At 42.0% G+C, this 16,949-nt stretch overlaps 1 protein-coding gene across 8 annotated transcripts in view; it reads left to right on the top strand.

The window, feature by feature from the left end:
• Positions 1 to 16,949, top strand: part of CARMIL1 (capping protein regulator and myosin 1 linker 1) — a 311,551-nt gene that overhangs the window by 157,255 nt on the left and 137,347 nt on the right. For all 8 annotated transcript variants that reach the window (XM_078446565.2, XM_078446566.2, XM_078446564.2 and 5 more), the window contains 2 exons: positions 3,193 to 3,281; positions 4,501 to 4,595. In XM_078446565.2, the coding sequence (XP_078302691.1) occupies positions 3,193 to 3,281; positions 4,501 to 4,595 (184 nt within the window). The remainder of the gene's footprint in view (positions 1 to 3,192; positions 3,282 to 4,500; positions 4,596 to 16,949) is intronic.

Genomic DNA, 16,949 nt, shown 5'->3' with positions numbered 1-16,949 from the left:
TCTGAGCTGTCAGCACAGAGCCCAACGTGGGGCTCGAACTCATGAACTACGAGATCATGACCTGAGCCGGACGCTCAACCGACTGAGACATCCAGGCGCCCCAACCCCTGGGCTTTTTAAAACGGGAAATGCTTGGGAAAAAAGAGTGACTTTCTCTCAAGTTGTATACATTCTCCGGGTTGTTAAGATTGCTCCTGGGTCACTAAAAGCCCCTTATGCCAGGGCACCACAAGAGAAACACGTCACATTCGCTTTCTGCTCATCTTATGACTCTAGTAGTAATCCCTCTCCCTAAGTTAAACAGGAGGATGGAGGGATTTTTTTTTTTTTTTAATACGCCAAATTTGCGATTAGGACCAAGTTTCTGTCTCATTCTCCACTGATTAAAACCGCAGTAGATTGGCGGTCTTGCTCAAGGCCCAATTTTGTAATTTAGGCAAGTCGGCGAGCATCATGGGGTCTTTTAAAATCTTTTAAAGATGGCGTGGTTGGGCCAGTTGTACGTAGTTCCTTTTAGATATAAAAATTCCATATGCCTTTTATGTCTCATTAGTTCCATTGTTCCCGACAGCAATTCCCCTAGTTTTTATTATATACCTTTTTTTTTTTTTTTGAAAGAGAGAGAGGGAGAGAAAGAGAGAATCTTCAGCAGGCTCTGTGCTCAGCATGGAGCCCCACGTGGGGCTCGATCCCACCACTGTGAGATCATGACCTAGGCTGAAATCAAGAGTCAGACGCTTAACTGACTGAGCCACCCAGGCGCCCCTTACTGTATACTTTCGAGTTTTAACTAAACGCAAGCTCTTGGAGAGGCATTGTCTTAATTTGTTAAGAATTTTGTCTCCCTAAACCGGTGAACATAGGGTTGAACAGACAGTTGACGTCTGGGGAGCACTGCAGCATGGTCACATGTTACTTGCCATCTAGGTTTGGGTGTATGTGCGTATCGCTTTAAAAACTTCATCCCATATAGTCTTAGTATAGAAAACAATTCTTTTCACGTTCTTGGCACTTAGTAAAAAGTAACAAAATTAACGTAGACGTAAATGACTTGTTATGCCTCTCCCCTACTGGCATTCTAAAGAAAAGTTGGGCATACTTTTTGTACATTTTCTGTAATAAATTTTTATTACAGTCATTATACCCAATGGGTAAATGAAAGCTCTGCTTTGGGAAATTGCTTTTCTGGATGCTTCGTGAGGTCGCCCTGGAAAGGTAATGGTACCATAGATTGTTTTTGGAAATTAGGATAATTCCTGCAAAAACATTGTCGAAGCAATCACTTTTTATCATGCCAACACAAAGTAAGATCTGTTCACCTGGTTGTATATTGTAAGATACAGAATTACACTGATCGGGGGGGGCCACCGTTTTGAAAATCACCACCGTCAGCATAATGTACATTGCAGGCATTCGGTCAATGGGAATTAATTTTCCTCTTCCTTTGTCAATCTGTGGGACACATCAGTAACTCGGGGACCATGTGAAAGTAACATTGTAGACACAATGGATTCAAACACCACATAAGAATTATAAATGCCTCAGATGCTGTGGGACTTGCGTGTTTCCAAGTGGGGTTTTCTAAAGGGTGCTCACTAGTGAGTTTTGTTATATTTCAGACTGTTCTAGTGATGCTTAATCCATTTGGATATATATGATCTGATAAATCAAAGAATTGTAAATTTGTGTGATATTTGAGGTAAAGAAACTGCTTTGATTATAGTATGCCACAGCACATAGAACTGCCTCCTTTCCTTCCTCCCTCCCACTCCTTTCCTCAGTCCCTCCCTCCCTCTCTCTTTCTCTCTCTCCCCCTCCCTCCCTTCCTTTTTCTCTTTTTCTTTTTCTTCCTTCCTTCCTTCCTTCCTTCCTTCCTTCCTTCCTTCCTTCCTTCCTTTCATCATAAGGGATTTAAATAGACCCTAACTTGTAAGGAGATTTTAAAATGACTTTTTAATGTATAAATAATTTTAAAGTCAGGAGCTGCCTTAAACGTAAACAAATATAAAAACATTAGCATGTGAAAATTTAAAAGAAAAAAAATGTGGTACAATTCTGCAGCCAGGACACAACTTTTCATTTTTTCATGACACCTTCAAGCCCTGTGCTGCTTACATTAGCCGTTTCAGTGGTTGTGATCTTTATTAGACATTTCATAATAATTCCGCATTTCATTTAATATTATATCTGAGCGCTTAAAATATTTTGACAGAAATACATAACACAACTACATAATTTTAAAAAATCTAATGTTTATTTACACGAGGGAGTATTTACTAAACTCTCATTGGGTTGTGTCCCCCTTTATTTTAGAGAATGCTAGTGGGAACATCGTAATAGTAAACGTTTATCAAGTGCTCATTCGGCCACCCTTTTAAAGGACATGATGCCTTTAAACCTTAACTTTCTTATCTGTAAAAAGGGAATAACGAGACTTAACAGTTTTATAATGACACACACATAAAGGGTTAGCTCAGGGCCTGGCACAAGACAAGAGCTCAGTAAAGGGAACATCATATTGTTACCATCATGGCCACCACATAGTCTTTTGTTATCCTTTCTGGAGATCACTTTCTTTGGGAATTACTTTTGGTTGTCCCAAAATTGGGATGCGCCTCTGAGTGGCCCCAGCACAACTAAAATGACCTTTTATTTTATTTAAAAAAATTTTTAAATGTTCATTTATTTATTTTTTTTGCGAGAGAGAGAGAGAGAGAGCGAGCAGGCATGGGGTGGGGGGGGGGAGCAGAGAGAGAGGGAGACACAGAATCCGAAGCAGACTCCAGGCTCCCAGCGAGCTGTCAGCACAGAGCCCGACGTGGGGCTCGAACTCACAAACCGGAGATCGTGGCCGGAGACGAAGTCGGGACGCTCAACCGACTGAGCCACCCAGGGGCCCCTCAAGTGGCCTTTTAATTAGTCTGTCGTAATTGTCTGTGTTCTTGTCTGATTGCCCTGCCGGATGGTACACTCTGAAAGGCGGCAACTTTTTGTCCTTTATATCATTGAATCCCCTGGACCTCGAACGTGACGGTGCGTGGGAATAGACGGTCAGTCAGGTTTTGTTGCGTGAACGGGCGCACGAATAAATGGCTCATTTAATTAGAACTTGGCATCTGTGTGGGTGTGTCACAGCAAAGTGAGGTTGCCCTTAGATTTCGTGACGTGGTCAAAGAATGCTTTCTGTTTCAGTCCACTGATGTCTGTGAACAGATACTGAGGGTGGTGAGTAGGTCCAATCGGCTGGAAGAATTGGTGTTGGAAAACGCTGGACTTAGAACGTGAGTATCTTCCAGAATATGTGAGTACATTGCTTAAGATCTTTCTGCTGTTTCCTTAAAATTAATACTTGGATTTTAAAAAAAGGTTGGGCCGCTCACATATACAGTGTAGTGCTTTCCCTTCTAAAAACAAACAAACAAACAAACAAACAAACAAACGCATCCCTGTGTTCCCCATCATCACGAAGGTCAAGGGTTTTATAACCTCTTTTATTGTTGTGTCGCTGGAGGGAGCCCGGTGTGGTGGGTGAGAGGAGGGACCCTGAGCCAGGTGCCTCGTGGCCTTGGGCGAATTGCCTCACTTCTCTGCCTCAGTTTCTTCATCTTTAAGACGGAGAAAACAATAGCGTCTACCTTACAGAATTATGGTTGTGACGATAAATGAATTAATACATGTAAAGTCCTTAGAAAAGTATCTTTCCTGTTATGGATGCTACGTGTCAGCTTTTATGAGTATCACTCGTGGTATAATTTTATGTAACACATTTAATATAATTTTATGGCTTTGCTTTGATATGTTTTAGCCATTTCTCTCTCTTTCCAAATTCGTACTTGCCTTGTTCAGTAGTAGGTGGGGGTTCACTAGTCAGTACGCCTGCTTATGTGAAGTTCGAATCAGCTAGAACAAAGACTCCACTGCTCCTCAGTGAGGAGGGCTGAAGGTTTCATATTCACGGCACTTAGTATGTTACTTTGAGTACAACGTACCTAAAATAGTGATTTTGATTTTTGTTACAACATAGTGTTAGCAACTGTAGCCTTTCAACTCAATAATCAGGGCAATCAGTTTTGCATTGTGAGCATTACATGAAATGAGAATTAAGGTCTAGTGAACAGCCTGTTGCAACTTTCGTGGAATGTAGGTCCAATTCAGGATTTTTTTTTTCAGTTATGAAGGGACTCTGAGTAGTCCTATTCATAGCATCGTGGAATGTGTCTTTAAAGGGGGCAGTTACCTCTTTTCTTTTTGCTCTCGAAGGAGGTTGTGGCTAATCAGAATGAACCAGATTTTGGCCGTGGCTTTACAGATACGCTATTGAGGAATATAGACCTGTGTAACATAGATCGGGTGTTAACACATAGATGGTCTATGGGTTAATATTGCAAAGAAGGATTTCCTTTTCTTAGATTTCACTCTAACTTTTCTAGCTTTTAAGTGTTTTATTTGAGCACGTTTACATTTTGTGTTATGTAAGCTAACTGTTTTGTTTCCTTGCAGAGATTTTGCACAAAAACTGGCCAGCGCTTTAGCCCATAATCCCAACTCAGGACTGCACACAGTTAACCTTGCTGGCAACCCGCTGGAAGACCGAGGTACTGTAGCATCCCTGTGATCACTGATGCCACAATTGTAAGAGAATTAGGGAGTTTGAATAGCCACACCGTAAGAACGCGGTCAAGCCCAGCTGTAATTACGGAACAGATTCTACTGATGGCTTTGTTCGGCTTCTAGATTTTCTCTACCCTTTGATGAAGATACTGGTGCTAAAATCCACTATCTGATTAACTTCTTTTGAAGGGACACAGAGAGAAAGGAGGCTATTGTTTTTAAACTGTTGTGTTAGTTTTTTGTGGCTACATAACAAATTGCCAGCAACATGGCAGCTTAAAATGACACGGATGTATTACCCGACAGTTTCCTTGGGTTCGTAGTCTGGGCAGAGGTGTGCTGGGCTGTCCACTCAGCGTCACAGGCTGAGATCAAGTGGTCAGGTGCGGCTGTGATCGTGACCTTACGGGCCCAAGCTTACTGGTTGTTGGCAGAATTAACGTTCTTGGGTTGGGAGGACAGAGGTCACTGTTTTTTTGCTAGCTCTCATTGGGGACCGCTCCCAGCACCCGGAACCTTGCTACACGATGCCTTCTCTTAAAACATGCCAGTTTGCTTTGCGCTCGAGGCAGTAGGGAGCACATGTCTTTGATGCCTGCCTTTCTTTTAAATAGAGCATCTGAGGGGCGTCTGGGTGGCTCAGTCGGTTGGGCGTCCGACTTCGGCTCAGGTCACGATCTCACGGTTTGTGGGTTCGAGCCCCGCGTCGGGCTCTGTGCTGACGGCTCAGAGCCTGGAGCCTGCTTACGATTCTGTGTCTCCTTCGCTCTGTCCCTCCCCTACTCGTGCTCTGTCTCTCTCTGTCTTTCAAAAATAAAAAAATGTACAAAAAAAAAAATGTACATGGAGCACCTGCTTGGGTCAGGCCCACCCAGGACAGTCTCCCTTCCGATGAACGCAAAGTCAACTGATCAGTGGCCCAGTCATATCATTAGTCTGCCCTACACACTGGAGGAAATTGTACAGGGCATGCATAGCAGGGGACAGGAATCTTGAGGACCATCTTACTATCCTGTCTACCACAAACATCTTTGAATATTTAACCAGGCTTGAATGTGAGGACAGGAAGAAAATGAAGGACTGGCCTTCTTTAGAAGTGTTTGTGTGGGCAGAGGGAAGACTTGGCAGGTTTAGAATGTGAAACTTAAGTATTTGAAGTCTCAGCAGGAGAACATTGGTGGGTGGGGTTTAAAAAGAATTAGCTTTATCTCTAGAGGGAGTATTTTGTTTTCATTAGCTGCTGCAAATGTTTTCCAGCATTGCCGAGTGAAAGCCTTTCATCTTGTAATGTTATATATTTGATGAGGATTAATTATTAAACGGAGCTGACAGTACGGATCTAGACACTCAATTCTGCCCTGTGGTCCCGATATAGACATCGTTCTTCCTTGAAAAGGACACCCACTCATGTGGTATTCAAGCCAAAAATAAAGAGTAACTTCCTAGCATTTAAAGTAGTCCGTCTAAAGGCAGTTTGAGGCTGAATTAGAAAACGAGATCACATGGAAATCATCCTCATGGAGTAAACCACAGCTGAAAATAATGGATGCGTATCCCTGGAGTAGGGGTTTCTTTGGGGCATAGGAATTTCTTTAGGAAGAAACAGATGTTGTCTCTGTTAGTGAAATGCTAGAAAATGATGACTATGACGAAATGGAAACGTGGATGTAAATCTACGTGTCGGTTACCGTTTATAGACCGTTATGGCTGTTTTGGTTTGGCTTTTGAGAGGGTGGGACCCAACCATATTTATCCAGGGATAAGAGGAAGTCAGTGGGGGGAGGTTGTTGACGGGGGGCAGGTCCTTAAGGATGTGAATCCACAGTGCAGTCGGCCGGGAAGGGACACCCCTTAGTGCCGGGGAAATGCAGTTCAAACCACAGTGAGACCGCACTTCATAACCAGTAGAAGGACTCTGATCAGAGTGGGGGTTGGAGAGGACGTGGGAAACGGGAGAACCCGCTTTACGGGCGGGAACGTAAAACGGTGCACCCCTCGGCACGCTGGTCGGACGGTCTCTTAAACCGCTAAACACAGATTGGCCACATGACCCGGCAACTCCCCTCCTGGATCTCACCGAAGAGAGACGGAGCCCGTGTTCACGCCCAGACGCGGGAGCGCTTGTCGCCACGTTCCCCGCGCGAGCCCAACGGTGGAGGCCGCCCTCGTGCCTGCCGTGGACAAGCAGGTGGACACATCGTGGGCGTCTGGACCGTGGCACGCGGCCCAGCGGTGGAGACGGGTGAGGGGCTGATTCCTGCTCCCGTGTGGTTGAACCTCAGAAACCTTACGTCGGGTGAAAGGAGCCGGACCCAAAAGACCACATACAGTGAGCTGCGGGCTTCGGAGGAAGGATGCCAGGGAGGCCCAGGGTCTCCTTTGCTGCCGCGAACCCTCCTGGACGGCTTACCCCTCAGCTACGATTTTACCCATCGGACCCCCGTCTTCGGTTTCAACTTCTCCGGTAGCGCTCAGTCATTGTGGCACATCCTAATTACACGCGGACACTTCTCCTCCACCTGCTTCCTTCTCGTCCCTGCCCCTTGTCCTCTGAAGACCTTGGACAACCTCTGTCGATTAGCCCTTCCTTTAAATTGCGTTTGATTTCATTTCATCTTAATTCTCTTCTGCAGTTTTTCAGTTGCTTTGAAAAATCGTGGCCATGTTCGCAGAGACTTCTTTTCTACCAGACCACACGCTCAAAGATGATGTTTCTGGGCTTCTGTCCGCCACATTCCTACCTCTGAGCCCTGATTTCTGGGTCTTTCCATCTACCTGCGGTTCATTCACAGGAGCTCAAGTCACACGTCATTCCAAGGATGTTCCCCTCAACTTTGTGCGCACGTACTGACTCGCCAGCATGGTTTCTGCTCACGTAGGCTCAGTTTTTGACACTCTTGAGAATGTTCTCTCAAGCTGAGACGTCCCTTGTTTCGGCCCGTTCTAGATTCATTCACTGATGTACTTGCCAGTGTTCTTGGACAACGGCCAGCATCTCTATTTCCTGCCTCCACTCTGGGGGCGGAGCCTCCTGAACACAAATTCCGTGTACTTTTCTCTTTATTCAGGCTAAGTATCTGAAGATGATGGGTAGTTTTTCTGCTCACGGATGGAAATCCCACCAGGAATCCAACTAAGTGTCAAATATTTATACGAGCTTCCGTCCAGGCAAAATATTTCCGGCTTTTTTGTTTCTGAGCTGTTCAGTGATGGTATTTTATGTTCGAAAACAATAAAAAGTGTGGGGGGGGGGGGAGGAATTTATAATTGGAGTGTGTAGTGTATACAAGAGACCAAGGAAACACAAAGAAAAGACAGTTTAGCGGCCCAGAAGTCTGAGGAATTTTAACACCAAATGGAATTTGATTTGGTACCTGGGCCATCCACTCCGGGACTCATTTGGAAACTCTCAGAAAGTTCGGCTCCTCGCTTTGTGATATGAATGTGGATGCTACAAATTCCTGTTATTTACTGCTCAGTCTCCTTGGGTCATACTTATGTATGAAGGACAGACGGACTTCTCTTGTTAAGGGGCTTGTGGCGGAGGAGGGTGGGGTATGAATCAGTAAGCTGGGGTGTGTGTGTGTATGTGCATTGCTTTTTGGGTGCCGGGTCCCGTGCTGTCTCTCTGTGTGGAGGACACACACAGCAGTGAGCAGACCACACGCACGTGTACGAGCTCTTACTGTGGATGCAGGGTCGGGGCGGTTCCCCAGCTTTGCTCTTGACCTTCTGTCCCCGTGTGTTTGCAGACTGGAGGTCAAGACCCGCTAGCAGGCCATGAAATCAACCCGATAGCTCGTGACCTGCGTTTGAAAAAAAGAAGAGGAAGGACTAGAACAGAATAGAAAATATCAGAGTGCATTCGTCCGGAGAAACTTCTGTTTTAGTTTTCTACTACATGTGTGTGTGTTTATTTTTGTATGAGGTTCCTTCCTTGGGATGTCAGATCTGTTCCTTTATGTGAGTCATGGTAGAAAAGGCTGAAGAATCTGTGCCCCGGCTCAACTTGATCAACTTTGCCTGATAAGTCCCGGGGCTGACCCAGCGTCTGAGCCACGGTGTCCTGGGTCATTTCCTCGTGACTAACCCTTTGGATCTGACATTACTTTTTGGATCAAAGTTGAGTAGTTTTGGAGAATGCAGCTCTCCTCTCTTGGCTCATTCCACACGCCTGACTTCCTTAGTTGTTACAGACTCTGTGTTCTGTTCTTCCTGCTTGTCCCTCCCAGCAACCCTCGTTTTTATGGTCTCCGCCTAGTCAGGAATGTCTATCCCTTTCCTCCCCTCACTTTGTTCTAAATTGGATTATTTTGTTTAAAGATGATCTTGAATCCTGTCTCAGAATGTTTTTCTTTTGGAAATGTTGACCTGAAGTACCCAGATTTTTTTTTCCCCCCTCTCTGACCATCTGGTGGTGGCCCTGGTTTGATCTTTCGCATACAGATTCTAGAATCGCCGCTTCTATTTTTTGGTGCTTTCCATCTTGCATATCTCTCAGTGTGTACCAGTGGGTTCTGGAATCAAAATACATGGGTTCATTTCTGGGCTTTGCCACTTCCTAGCCGAGTTTCCTTGGACAAGTTACTTAACTGCCGTGTCTCAGGTTCCTCATCTTTGTTTTATTTTTTTGAAATTTTAATTCTAGTATAGTTAACGTACAGTGTTCTGTTAGTTTCAGGGGCACAGTATAGTGATTCAGGAATTCTGTCCCTTAGTGCTCGTCATGATACACATATCTTTAGTGTCTTCATCTTGAAAATATTAACAGTACCTACCACTTAAAGGTGTTCTCAGGATTAAGTGAGATAATCCACACAAAGGGAGAAGGATGGCCTGTTACATACTGGGCACTCAATAAATGTTTGCCCTCCCTGCCTCCTTTGATTCATAAAATAGCCTCGTGGAGTAAAATCGTACAAATATTATTAGCCTCTTTTTATAAATGAGGAAATCTTGTGTTTACACGGTTTGGACAAAGCTCGTGGAGTCATACCTGATACTAGTCGGCGAGGCTCTGGTCTAGGATTTCCAGAATATCAGCCGAGCAAGCGGCCAGTCAGTCTCTAATCCCGTGATGGTGATTTTCTGATGTGGCTGTCCAGGTGATTTCCCTGGGAAGCGGAAGGAAAGAATTTTATGTGTGCTTCTTGGAAAACATTGGCTTATTCCATAGCATGGCAGTAAATTTTCTGAATCACGCTAATATTTCAAGATATCAGGTTTGTGTGCAACACCTACCCAGCAGAAGGGACTTTTCTTGAGATTCGTGATGTCAGCCATATTTAGTTGATATTTTTAAGGTTACACAAGGTGAAGCAAGGTTTTAAACACCGCCCACCTTTGGATTTTCGGGTGTTCGAAAGTTCAGTACACTGACTCCATTTTTCCCACTGGTCTTTTCTTCCTGTATTCCTAGTTCTTGAACTTTTCTTTTCCTCCGCCTTATTTTTGAAATGGAAATGTTGGCCTGTATTTTGCTTATTCACTTATCTTAGTGTTTCTGGTCTCCAGCGTTCAAATCTACATGCTTTCTGACAGACAAGAACGAGGTCTTCTGTTTACCCATATCCTTTGCTAGAACTCCACGTGGGGGATTTTGTTAAACTGTTCCTATTGGTGTTTTCATTTAACAAGGACCTCCTTCAACCTTTTCGTCTACCAGGTGCACCCTTCGGATTCTAGGATATCCAAGTGTTAGAATTCTGTATGGTCTTGTCATAGGTTTTTAAATTCATGCGTGATTAATAGGTTAAATGTGTCGCGTCACATTTAATTTCCTGTCTTTGTAAGTTAATAACATCAGATGGCAGATGACAACACTGAACATTTCATAATTACTTTTTTTATTAGGCATACATATTTTGAAGCGGGGGAAGCCAAAATAGTTTTGTTTGGAAAGGAGAAGTAAAAATTAGACCGTTTTTCCTTCTAAATCTGACACACACTTAAAAAAAAGTCACGAGAAGGGTAATCCATAAAAATTAGACCGTTTTTCTTTCTAAATTTGACACGTGCTTAAAAAAAAAAAATCACAAGAAGGGCAATCCATTTCATGAAGTCTCCAAATAAAAAGCTTTTAGAGATAAATTCTGTTTTAATTCACAGCTCTGAACGCTATGTTTTGCTTTATTTTGGGGAGAGGATGGAATAGTTCTGGCCAAAAATTGAAACGTCTTTTCTCTCCTTTGTTTGTGGGGAAATGTTTTCTCGATGATCAGTTTGTTCCCTGGCACTGTTGAATAAGCGGCTTCAGAAAAGTACCAGGCAGGTTAATTTTTTTGTTTTTCTTGAGATTTTGGCCGCCAGCCACCCTCATTTTATTCATGTTGCCGAGACTGTTTCTGAAGCCTGCCGGGAAGAAAGAGGATCCTTCGTGTGATAATCTGTTGTTACCTTTTCTCAAAGATCGGTAAAAGTATTGAATCTCTCTGATGTATACCCGGGACCGATAGGATGTTGTGTGTTGTATGTATGTCAGTTCTCCTGCAATAAAAACTCAATTTCATTCTTGTATTTAAACAAAAATGAACAGTACTGACCCCATTTATACCTTTTATTCCGTTTGCAGTTAGCAAGGGCATTTCTTTAAAGAAGAGATGTAACATATTTATGACTTACGGATGCCTAGCACATTAAAACAAAATATTTTGTCGAGAAAGAAAGAAGCTGGTAGCTTAGTCTGAAATTTGATAAAAACTACTTGAAACAGACTGTCCTGTTTCTGCATCGTTAGTCCACTTGTTTTCCTATTCACCTTTTTCCTGCTTTCTTTTCTTTTTTTTTTAATTAAAAAAATTAAAAAAAAAATTTTTTTTTGATGTTTTATTTATTCTTGAGAAAGACAGAGTGTGAGCTGGGGAGGGGCAGAGAGAGAGAGACAGAGACACAGAATCCAGAGCAGGCTCCAGGCTCCGAGCTGTCAGCACAGAGCCCGACACGGGGCAAAGTCGGACGCTTAACCGACTGAGCCACCCAGGTTTCTCGTCCTGCTTTTTTCTTTTAAGTAAATTATCAAGCATGACTTTTACTCACCTTTATTCTAATTCAGGAGCTTCACTTTTTATTACTTCCGTTACTTACGGTGTGGTCGTTCAATTTCCAGAGAAAGATATGGCTGGGCTGTTTACTCCTTTTTTTCTTCTTTCCTTTTTGGAAGATAGTTGTTGATTAAGGAATGAACACATGGGTGGTGTCACCAGTGGTGTAAAATAATTGCTCTATTCCGGCCTTGTGTCTAGTTACATGCATGTGTGGTTTTCTGTGATGTAGCAGGCATGTCTGACACAAAAGAAATTAGTGAAAATGTAGAAAATGGTCATTTTCTCAGCAAAGGAAAACAACTCAAAAGTCAACCTGAGCACCGCAAATTGGAAGCTGAATGGTAGGTTTTAACATTGATCTAACATATTTTTCAGCCTAATTTGAAGACATGGGATATGGGTTTGGGTTGTTTTCTTTTTAAACCATTGTCCTAGCATATGCTTTGCTGGGTAGCACCTGCTTACAAAAGTATATAAGAGAATTGGTCATGGGTAGGGCAGTGATAAGTCTTATCATAATTTAAAAGTGAGTATCTGGTATCTTTCCGGATTCCATACCTAATTTTTCAAAAAGATTTTTTGTTTTTAGAGCAGTTTTAGGTTCTCAGCAGAATTGAGAGGAAGGTACAGAGATTTCCCATATCCTTCCTGCGCCCCTCCACCCCCCCCCCCCCCCCCCCCCCCCCCCCGCTGGCTGCACATGCATAGCTTCCCTAGTTATCAGCGTCCCGTCAGAGTGGCACAGTTGTGACAGTCGATGAGCCTCTAAGGATTTTAATCCGTTCTAATAGTTGGGTAGTGGTATCTCACTGTTACTTTACTCTGCATTTCCTTGATGACTTAGCGTGTGGAGCGTCTCTTCCTATGCTTATTTGCCATTTCTGTAACTTCTTTGGTGAGGGTTCCGTTCAGGTCTCTGGCGCATTTGTAAGTGGTTTGTTTATCATTGTTGACTTTTGAGAGCTCTGTGTATTTTGGATAACGGTCCTTGCAAACATTTGCTCCCATTCTGTGGCTTGCCTTCTCATTCTCTTGGCATTGCCTTTTGCAGGACAGAACTTCTTAATTTTAACGAAGTCTAGCTTGTCAGTTAGGTCTTTCGTGGAATGTGCCGTTGGGGTCGTATCTAAAGAGACATTGCCATACCCGTGGTCATCTACGTTTTCTCCTCCCTTCTTACCTTCCATGCCTAAATTTTGAAGTAAATTTTTTCACTGACGCCTAACGTACGTTCACAGAAGTCCACAGATCACAAGTTTACATCTTAATGAGTTTTTACAAAGTGAGCACTCTGCAGGAACCACTACCAAGAATGAGACGTGGAACGTTACTCGTGCTTCACAAGCTTCCCTGGTGTTTTGCCCTCTACCACCCGGAAAAGATGGCTCTGATTCTGACTTCTGTTATGATAGGATAGGTTCGCTTTATTTCTTCTTGAACTTCATAAATATAGCATTATATAATATACATTTTTTTTATATTTGGCAACTTTTGCTTTTCTTTGTGGAGAGGTTTTTAAATTTTTTTTTAAATTTTTTTTTTTAATGTTTATTTATTTTTGAGACAGAGACAGAGCATGAACGGGGGAGGGTCAGAGAGAGAGGGAGACACAGAATCCGAAGCAGGCTCCAGGCTCTGAGCTGTCAGCACAGAGCCTGACGTGGGGCTGGAACTCACGGATCACGAGATCATGACCTGAGCCGAAGTCGGCCGCTTAACCGACTGAGCCACCCAGGCGCCCCTATGGAGAGGTTTTTAATCATGCATTTATTTTTTTGAATCGATAAAGAGTATTGAGAGTATTTCGCCTTATGTAAGTTTTGGTAAATTGTTTTTTTCGTGACAAATTTGTCCATTTCTTCTAAAACGATACATTTTTGACCTACAGAAAAAATTTAACATCCCTTAGTTATATTTGCAATGTCTGTAGAATCTCTACTGGTATTTTTTTTCTTTTTTCCATTTCTCAGTTTGATGGTTTGATCCTTCTCTTTCTCCTTTTTTTTTTTTTAAACCAGTCTTGATGGGGCTTATTAATGTTATTGGTTTTTTTTGAAGAACGGGATTTGTTAAATTCACTTATTTTATGTCTGCTTTCTATTTAATAGATTTCTTCCCTTTCCTACCCTTTTTTGTCCTGTTTTTGGGGATGAAATGGGGATTAGTTTGCTTTTTTTTAATCCAAATATCTTGAGAGGGATACTTAGATAATTAGTTTCCAGCTTTATTATTATTATTATTATTATTATTAACATAAGTATTTAGGAGTATAAGTTTTACTCTAAGCATGGCTTTAATTGTATCCCTAAAATGTTGATATCATAGTTTTAAAAATTTTAAATCAAAATATTTTTAAGATTTCCATTTTTGGAAAAGAATTTGGAAATCTTTTTTTGGGGGGGGGCGCTCATTTGTTATTTGGAAATATATTGCTTAAGGTCTAATTATTTGGGGATTTTTCTAATTATCTTTTTGCTGTAATTCCTATGTTAATTCCCAATAGTGGTAGCACTTGGAGAATATGCTTTGTGATTTCACAGTAGTTAAGGAACATCCTCTGTATTATTTGTTGAGCTCAGGATATTGTCACTTTTGGTAAATAAAGGCTCCACGTGGACTTTGAAGAAATGTATCCTACCGTTGTTAGGTGCAGTGTTTTAAATATACGTCTTTTTTGATTGTGTTCTCGACACCATCTGTGTCTTTATAAACCCTCTTTGTGTCCATTTTATCATCTACAGAGATGTGTTTAAAACTCTCCCGTTGTTGTGAGGTATGGCACACACACACATATATGCGTGTTTATGATTATGTATTCTCCTGTTGTTACCATTAGATTTACTTTATACGTTTTGAGACTGTGTTCTTCAGACCGTACAGATTTGAAATTATTACATCTTCTTTATTAGTGAAATGTTTCAATTGTGTCTATGCCTCTTCAAATCTAATTTGCCTTTTGTTATTGCAGATATACTAGTTTTCTTTTGGTTAGCGTTTGCAGCATATATCTTTTTATATGCTTCTAGGTTCACTTCTGAATACACGTACTGTATTTCTGTTTCTTGAAGGCATCTGAGCGGTGCCTGGGTTGCTCAGTCGATTAAGTGTCCGACTTTGGCTCAGGTCATGATCTCATGGTTCATGAGTTCAAGCCCTGCGTCGGGCTCTGTGCTGACAGCTCAGAGCCTAGAGCCTGCTTCGGTTTCTGTGTCTCCCTCTCTCTCTGCCCCTCCCCTGCTTGCACTCTGTCTCTCTCTCTCTCTGTCTTTCTCTCTCTCAAAAATAAACATTAAAACAATTTTTTTTAAAAAAGCATCTGATATTTTTATTTAGATAATCAATTTTTTGCTTGTTTTGCGTATTTAGTACATTTACATTGATTGTAATTATTGATTTTTCTGTATGGCAATCTATAATATGTCTGTTTTCTTTTTTCCCCTTTTTATCTTTGTTATTTTTTTCTCCTTTTCTTCCTTTGGATTAATTACACTTTTATTTTTTTTTTATTTTTTTTTATTTATTTATTTTTTTTTAAATTTTTTTCTTCAACGTTTTTTATTTATTTTTGGGACAGAGAGAGACAGAGCATGAACAGGGGAGGGGCAGAGAGAGAGGGAGACACAGAATCGGAAACAGGCTCCAGGCTCCGAGCCATCAGCCCAGAGCCTGACGCAGGGCTCGAACTCACAGACCGCGAGATCGTGACCTGGCTGAAGTCGGACGCTTAACCGACTGCGCCACCCAGGCGCCCCTAATTACACTTTTAAAGTGACTCCCGTGGGGCACTTGGGTGGCTCAGTTGGTTAAGTGTCAGACTCTTGCTTTTGGCTCACTGACAGTGTGGAACTTGCTTGGGATTCTCTGTCTTCCTCCCTCTCTGCCCCTCCCCTGCTCATGCTGTTTTTGTCTCGCTCAAACTTTAAAAAAATAATAAAATGATTCCCTTTTCCCTCTATCCCAGTTAACTTATAAGTGATACATTCTTTTACAAGAAAGTGTCAACTAAATAGCCTGCTCCCTCTTTGTAATTAACAATATGGATTAGCATATTCAAATCTCTAAAAATATTCACATTAAAAAAAAAGACCTGTTTGACATAATTTAATCCAGTGATTTTCTTTTTTTTTTTTAATTTTTTTTTTAATGTTTATTTATTTTTGAGACAGAGACAGAGCATGAACGGGGGAGGGTCAGAGAGAGGGAGACACAGAATCTGAAACAGGCTCCAGGCTCTGAGCCATCAGCACAGACCCCGACGCGGGGCTCGAACTCACGGAGCGAGAGATCATGACCTGAGCCGAAGTCGGCCGCTTAACCGACTGAGCCACCCAGGCACCCCAATCCAGTGATTTTCAAACTTATTTGGGAAATGCTATGGGGAGGTAAATTCGGGCTCTCAGAACTCCCACCATCCTTGGCGAGACACCTGTCTAGACGCTTAGTCAAGTTGCATGACCTTTAGATTATTTCTACAGTAGTTATTTCTTGATAAACTTTGATAAAATGTGTAGAGAATTTGGGGTTATATAATAGGGCAGCCACGAGCCTGGTATTTCCTTATCAGCGCATGGAATTTGAGAATTAGTCTAGGAGACCGTATGGTTAATATTGTTTCAGGAACCTTCCCAGGGACATGCCCCTGGGAAGGTGATAACTCACAAGTAGCAGGAAGTTGGTTGAAAGATCTATAGGAAGGACATAGAGTCACGTATCACTTACTCCTCCCAGGGAAAGTCTGTCGTCATTGCAATCCTTGAATGGATGAACTAGCGTTCACCATTTCCCGGTCTGGTCTTTCAATTTAGAGGCTATCTGGTTTTTAATACTGTGAATTTTCAAGTTACAAAGCCCACCTTTAAGAAGATAAACACACTCAGATGCTTTGTCTGCGGTTGTTAGCTAGAAGCTAATTAAGTATTGGAATCCGTGTGCTAAAAGTGAAGCTGTTATCTGAATAGTTAACATTATACCATTTTCTTGACAATAATTAAGTAGCACGCATGTGCTCACCCAGAGGAGTGATCAACTCATTAAGACACAGGTTAAAAAGAAGCAATTATATCACTCTTCCTGAGTATTTGCATTTGAAATAGGACTATAGAGAAGAGGGTAACACTTCAGTTCAAAGAAACACATCTCTAATGGTAAAGTTTTGATATTGTTATGCTTAATTAAACGGTCTTCCTTTTTTCCTATCCTTTCGGTAGGATGAAAAAAAAAAAAGGATGTGTGATAGTAGATAATTGGAAAATAAAGTCTGATGTTAGAAAGAATGATTCCACTTAAATTGGAATC

Source organism: Panthera onca, chromosome B2 (genome assembly GCF_046562875.1).
Source record: "Panthera onca isolate mPanOnc1 chromosome B2, mPanOnc1 haplotype 2, whole genome shotgun sequence".
Taxonomy (NCBI): Eukaryota; Metazoa; Chordata; class Mammalia; order Carnivora; family Felidae; genus Panthera; species Panthera onca.
Note: the sequence above shows the minus strand (reverse complement) of the source record. Positions and strands in the feature narration are given on the sequence as shown.